This window comes from Centruroides sculpturatus, unplaced genomic scaffold (assembly GCF_000671375.1).
Source record: "Centruroides sculpturatus isolate CEXI.00-Female unplaced genomic scaffold, Cexi_2.0 scaffold947, whole genome shotgun sequence".
Taxonomy (NCBI): domain Eukaryota; kingdom Metazoa; phylum Arthropoda; class Arachnida; order Scorpiones; family Buthidae; genus Centruroides; species Centruroides sculpturatus.
In genome coordinates, this window is record NW_019385124.1 from 320,110 (window position 1) to 327,362 (window position 7,253).

A 7,253-nucleotide genomic window follows, 5' to 3' on the forward strand; every position below is an offset into this window, starting at 1 on the left:
GTGTCGTGCTCGTCGAGTAGTGGAAAATGCTTTTGGCATTTTAAGTTGTCGTTTTTGAATCTTCAAACGACCATTAACATACAGTGAAGNAGAAATTTGATGCGACCATATCCCAGACGCTCAGCTATTAGCCAATCACAACGAGTCTATAACTATAGACTGTGTCGTGCTCGTCGAGTAGTGGAAAATGCTTTTGGCATTTTAAGTTGTCGTTTTTGAATCTTCAAACGACCATTAACATACAGTGAAGATAACACGACAAAGATGGTATTGGCAGCTTGCATCTTACACAATTTTTTTTATAAGAGAGTCAGCTTGTTACATTAATGCTGGAGATTGTGATTCTGAAGATGAACATGGCAACCTTATCCCAGGGAGGTGGAGAGCAACAGATGATCAAATGAGAAGTTGCACACAGGTAGCAAGCAACATGTACTCTACTGAAGCAAGAGAATTGAGGAATAAATTAGCAGACTATCTATGTACCACTGGATCTTGCCATAGGCAATAGACTATCATATTTTTATTACTAAGGTTCAATAAAGAATTATTTTTATTACTCTTGTGTTTTAAAGACATTGTAACAAATATAGGTTTTCAAAAAAAATTTATTAATATAGCAAAATTAATTAAATAAATTACATTGATCTATTGAATTCATTATGTAATTTACTGATTCTCTTCATCATTCACGGCATCGATCTCGAAAAGAATGTCCTGAATTTTTTTCATTGCCGTTCTTTGATTTTTGCTGCTCATTTTGGCCAGCATGCTTTCAACAAACTCGCAGAACGGTTTTATATGCGATTTGTTTTTTTGTATTGCAGCATTTGCTTGCTGCATGGCTTCAGCAGACATTCTAAATACTGCCAATAATTCTTCCATTTGTGGATCACTTTTTCTGCCATGTTTTAAATGTGAAATGCTGTAAAGTACAAAGTATATATCACAAATAACATACAAACAAAAAGCTTTAGAGTAGTACAGACTGAATGTATGTACAGTACCTGCTCTCTGAAGTTTCCACTGGTAATTGTGATGATGCTGATGATGATGATGCTGATGATGCTGATGCAGGCCTATAACAGGTAAAAAGCAAGAGTAGGTAAAAAGGCAAAAGGCAATCAGTGAATAACTATTGGAGTGCTTACCCAGGAAGAAATACTTCACTGTCACTGGGACAGGAAAACTCTACTGCCTCAGCATAAAGAGGCTGAACATCTTCTGGTTGGTCTTCTGCTGGTAAAGCTGGTGATATGTTGTTGATGGTTCTGTATTTATACAAAATTGAATATAAAAATTCTTCCATCACCCATAAAATGTATTCTTTTTTAACCTAAAATACTTACTCTTCATTTGTTTGAGGACAGCGCCTCATAAACCCATCGATGACATTATATAAGTACCAATGTGATACATATATGTCATCCCTACCACTTCCACTTCTTTTGCTGTCTTCCACTTTTTTATTCTCCCTTGTGTACCGATCGCGCTGCGTTTTCCAGCGGCTTTCAGCACTGGAAGCATCTGTAACATAAAAAGTTTATAGAAGTGAAGCTTTTGTACAACTTTTTCATTATTCATTCAATCACATGCATTTTAAGCACTAAAATACAATAGAAAAATAATCCATATCATACTCAACTAATTTATTGCTTGATACATTTCTGACAACACACTCAAATATAATAAAATTTAATTTTAGAACAGAATAATTTAGTATATAAATTTAACTGTAATTGTATAATTCCAGTGACATACTTGTATATAGGTAAACAAACAGAAAATTAAAAACTTGTAAATGAACACATGGGATATAACCATAATTAAATACAATCATCATAATTCAGCAGTTGTAAAACACTAAAACTTAAATGATTGTGAAATAATAAAAGGAATTCATATAGAAAAATAATTAAAAGGGAAAAAAACAATAAAAAGGAAATATGAATATTTGGAACTAATTAAATTAAAGAAAAAGAATAAATGACTGTTCAGGCACAGTATTGCAAAAAACATTTGTAAATATTTGAATCATATTAGTTGTCCAGATTATGATAGTTAAGAAGAGAAAGTATTAATGGATTTCTAATGAATTAAGATTAGGATTGTATGTTCTCATGAAAAAAATGTTAATTGTTAAAATGAATGAGAGTTTGTTTTGAATAATGAGTTATTATATTAAAATAAAATCAATTAAAAACTTTTTGGAAACAGAATGAATAAAAAAAAGAAAGAATTGTCACAAGAAAGAAAATGTAATAAAGTAGAAAAAAATATTTCAATATTTTATAATTAATTTTTTAAGAACTGTATATTTTATATTATTATTTAAGTAGATAATATAGAAATATTGTTAATAATAATAATTCACATCTGAAGAGGGACTGATAATCAAATAGAGCAGTCTAAAATGCATATTGGATATTAATTAAATGAATTAAAATTTGTAATAATATAAAGAAAAAAAAAGGAATTATCTGAAACCCCACTTAAGTAAAAAACTGTGTGTGTACTGTACAATATAAAATTGTATATGTGATACATCTTTAAAAAGACAATGATTATATTCTACGATTTTTTACTATAATTACAAATTTAGTAAAAATATCTTTAATATCATATTATTAAGATACTATTGTTAGCATGCTAGGCTTAGCTTTTTTAATATGTACTCACCTAAATCGTAGGACTTTCCTATGGCCGTCCATATCGCATGTTTTAGGCAAACATTCTTGTAATCAGGATGCCTCTTGTCATATAAGCATGGATATTTACGAATATTTTCAATAAATTTCTCCAAATCAATTCGTGGTCTTTTCGAAGAAGCCATGATAGAACGTATACAAAAGCTTGTTTCCCGCAATTTTTGCACGATGTCACGATGACGTAGTTCCACTGACTTCTGATTGGTTGAAGGTACCGTTTTACGGTCGTATTCGTGTCAAAAGTTGAACATAGCTCAACTCGCTTTTACGCTGGTTTTACGGCCTGCTCCAGCGTAAGATATCTGGGTCACGTGATTAAAAGCTTTTACGTCGAGGGGTTTTTACGCCGTTTTTACGGTAGTGGAGTCCTAGCCTAACAGGACATATTCTAGTTGAGTCTACAAAAAGGCTAACGCCCATAGTCAAGAGTGCAACGAACCTGCCGATGTAATAAATTTCCAGTATAATCTACCAGGCCGACGCCTCGAATCCTAGAAGAGTCCGTCATCAAGAGAAACACAACACTACGCTTAAACGTTAACCTACAAACTGATGCTGTCTGCACAGCTGTTTCGTGAAGGTCTCTACTAACCCTATCTAACGGGAGAACTCTCTACTACAGTACGTCTACGGATGGCAGTGCGCTCTCAATTTGGTTTTTTTTTGGTCCCCCCTCGTATGATAACTTTGTTTTATTATTTTAATCCAAGTTTAACTGTGTTGTGTTCTGCGTTTTACGCTTCATTTCTTATATTTATTTTTTACTCTACCTACCCTTTTTTATTTTTTACCTACCCTTTGATTAACTGTTAAGATGCTTGAAAAAGGCCAACCTGGCCACAGTGTCTTTTGAAAAATAAAAAAAAATAATACTCTTTTTGTTTTTGTTGGATGATTTTTATCACGCTTTTAGTATTTTTACGTTACTTTTGTTACGTCTTACAGTTGTTATTAATAATTTTATCATACATATCTTTTGTTTTTTTTTTATCCTGTATGACTGCATAACCAGGTTGTTGGCACAGCTTGACCAAAGAGGCCCTTGTGCCCTTAAAAACCAATAAAACAAAGTAAATTTTTTATTAAATATATCTCTATTAAAGAAGTAATTTTACTGTTTTCGGATTTGATTGGATTATTTATATACAGCAACGCAACACGTGGATGATATGTCCAGGGGACTTTCTATGGTTCGTAACACCTATTTAAGTGTTACGAACATGGATACATGGAAAACTACATGTGGCCAATCCATTGGCAGAGGTGCGAATTCACGTCCAATTTTTAGTGTTAGTTGATTTTATCTATTTGACTACTGGTGGCCCTTATACAGGGGCGGATCTAATTTTTCCGGGCTTTTTTTTGTTAGATTAAGAATATTTAAATTGGGTTTAAAATTCACTTTTAATAACATCAAAAGCTTAAAATGAAATATATTTTTTTATGAAATGGTGTTGAATGACGATAAATGCCTATTGTTAATTAAAAGCTTTAAAATTTTATAATAATAATTTAATATTTGTGGGCCCTTGACACTTGGAAACCTAGGGATTAAGTCCTATTAGTCCCCATGTAGATCCGCCCCTACCCTTATAGTTATCGATTATGTAGAAATATTAAATGAAATTATTTTAAAGAATTGCCACAAAACTCTACGGAATGTTACAGAAGAATGCATCAATGTGATCCTGGAATCATATGTACGTTTATATTTTAAAATGTTTATGGAATTTTGCTATTCGATTATAAATATAAAGTATTCTGATTTCTCTTGTAAATGTTTGTCTGTACATTATATAATACATATTTCATTTCTGATATATATTTTTTTAATTATTAATATAACAATTTCTCATAATTTTGTGGACTTTAGTGTACGTACAAATTTATATAAACCGTTCTTATGTTAAAAAATAGTTGTGTATTGTAACTGTGTGCTGCATACTTCGTATTATGTGCGATAACAATGGAAGAATTAATGCAAACAACAATATTACTGAAATTTTGAAAAATTCAAAATTTTATTTTCATGGGAAGATAGAGGAATGTTACATTATGTCTTACCCCACTCAAGATATAAGTTTTGCTGTAATTGGCATTTGCAGTTCTCTAAATTAATTCGGGGCCCACCAGTGGCCAAGCGATTTTGTTCCCTGAATACTGGGAGTTCTGTCGTGGGTTCGCGCCTTGCCAGGACGGGCTGGCCACGTAGAATTTTCTGAGTTTTCTCTACGTGTTCAATGGCTAAATAGGGGCCAGTTACCCTTAAAATAATTCCCCTATCTCCCTTATGCATATTGCCGAAGTGTTGTGTTGCCGTAAATTAACAAAACAAACTAAATTAACTCGTCTTTATCCTCAAAATTAAGCCTTGTTTGCTTCTTTATAATGATATTTTTAATAAAATTATATAACAGATGACGCCACATAGAATTTTAACTCAATGTCGTAGTTTTATTCACCCTGCCACCGGTGGACCTAATTTTTTTTTGAATAATTTAAAAATTATTCAAAAAAAAATTATTATGCAATTATTAAAATATTATTTTTTAAAATTTTGTTATAATTTTCATCAATTTCTTAGATCGCTGCACGTTGGAGGTGAAGAAAAGATTCAAATTGGCATTTTGGGAATTTATGAAGGGATTAATTAATTCACTTTACATTATTTTAATGGAAAAAATTGCTTTGGAACTCAAATTATGGAATTCGAACACCGTGTAGGAAGGAATTGAATTCGTATTTTAACACGCCACTACACTTATATACTGCATTTTACAAAGATTTTTTTCATGTAAGCCACGTTCGTAACATGATTTTATTTTCAAAATTATGTTATGAATTCTGTCAGTCTTTTACTCGGAAAACATATTGTAAAACTTACCATTAATATTGAATCTTGTTTGTCAGTGACGCAATAATTTCAGTCATACAGGAACGAATAATGCTTCAACTAGGTAACACGGCATGAAAGTGAATAGAATATTAACTGTGTCAGTCTTAAACAAGGAAGTAAACATTTTTCAATATCACATTATACATTTTTAATATATTTTAGTTATGACATATATGTAAGAGTACTGTACATGATGTTTACAGTGGTCATAATTTATTTTATTTTGTCTTAAGAGAACATTCCACGTATAATAACAATAACAGGAATAGAGACGTGTACAAAATAACTTATAATTTATGATGCAGAATACTTGCAAGCATTCTGATCGATAAATACCACAATAGAATATATTATATGCTTCGTTATTTCAAAACAAAATTTAATTTTTGATATTTTAACGATCCTGTTAATTGAATATATTATATTCAGTAAGCATTTTTAATATGTGCTTTGTAAATTTTATTTCGTAAAGAAACTATTTTACAGTGTGGCCAAAAAGTCGCTTTCAATTGGGGAAAGAGGACATATTGCAACTTACGCACGAAAAAGACACTTAAACGACTTTAACAAAATTTAGTGTAATCTGTGTGTTAGTCAACTTAAAACTTATGTGAGAATGGAGTGTTTTATACGATACAGAACTTCGCGTGTCACTGCTGCAAGAATCGAATGTGAAATGTTGTGAAGAACGGAACCAACCCTGTCTTTCAACTCGTTCAGGGCGGCAGGCTGTGTCTGTAAGACGTGTTGCTTCACTAAGCCTCACAAGAATAAATCCATATGAGGTATGTCGTAAGAGTGTGGAGGTCATATCGATTGCCGACTACGATTAATCCAACGTTCTGGAACATTGCATGAAATCTCTCCCAAAAGGATAAGGCAGAATATGCTATCACACCAACCAGAAGATCATACATGAAATTTAGCACATTGATATCTAGCATGTTCCCATCTGTGTGTTCGTTCATATTACTTTCAAAGGAATACAGACGTTCTGAAATAATAAGAACAGTAATTGACTTGCTCAGCGGTGTCCAAGTGGATGAAACCACTGAACATTTATTGTTGGTGATGGGTTTGCGCCTGGTGAACGGGCTGGTTACATGGAGTTTTATGTTTTTTTCACTTTAGTATCAGCTAAATAGAAGACAATTTTTCATAAAAGACCTCCAGGGAGGCATTTTCCTGTTTGGCAGATCGCCCATGTGTCATGTTGCCATAATTGAATAAAATCAAACCTAAACCTGACTGTATGGTAAACAACAAGAATAGAACACGTGCCTTCATACGTGTGTGTCGGAATAGAATTTTTATGTCGAAAATTTCGTTTTGAATTTTTCTGATAAGCAATTCAAAATACATTTTTGTATGTCACGATTTTCGTTTGAGGTACTGTACATAACATACGTGTAATTTAATAATTGTAAACGTAACTTATGTATTTTAAATAAAATACTTATTTGTTTTTGTATGACTTATTTCGCAATCAAGACAAATTCCTACAGAGTATATAAATATTTCAATATGAAATTACTATTTTATTAATGCATTTTAAGTTACAATGTTTGAGTCTATTTTATTGAAATTTAAAATCAAAAGAAATCCTTGGAATTCTCTGTAAAGGGTTAATATCTTCCATAGTTTAAAAA

General features: G+C 31.8%; 1 protein-coding gene across 1 annotated transcript; it reads right to left on the bottom strand.

The window, feature by feature from the left end:
• Positions 1-475: 475 nt before the first annotated feature.
• Positions 476-1,448, bottom strand: LOC111635120. Its single transcript, XM_023379978.1, has 4 exons — positions 1,350-1,448; positions 1,152-1,271; positions 1,008-1,079; positions 476-925 (listed from the first exon to the last, which is right to left on the bottom strand). The coding sequence occupies exons 1-4, from the start codon at positions 1,376-1,378 to the stop codon at positions 670-672; spliced, it is 477 nt and encodes a 158-aa protein (XP_023235746.1). The 5' UTR covers positions 1,379-1,448; the 3' UTR covers positions 476-669.
• Positions 1,449-7,253: the final 5,805 nt, after the last annotated feature.

What these genes read in the sequence shown, in the direction of transcription:
- LOC111635120 (XM_023379978.1), bottom strand. Translation starts at nt 1,378, where the DNA reads ATGAGGCGCTGTCCTCAAACAAATGAAGA. An exon ending in TGTCCTCAAACAAATGAAGA is followed by an intron (nt 1,272 to 1,349) that starts GTAAGTATTTTA and finishes GTATAAATACAG; the next exon opens with AACCATCAACAACATATCAC. An exon ending in AGTGAAGTATTTCTTCCTGG is followed by an intron (nt 1,080 to 1,151) that starts GTAAGCACTCCA and finishes TACCTGTTATAG; the next exon opens with GCCTGCATCAGCATCATCAG.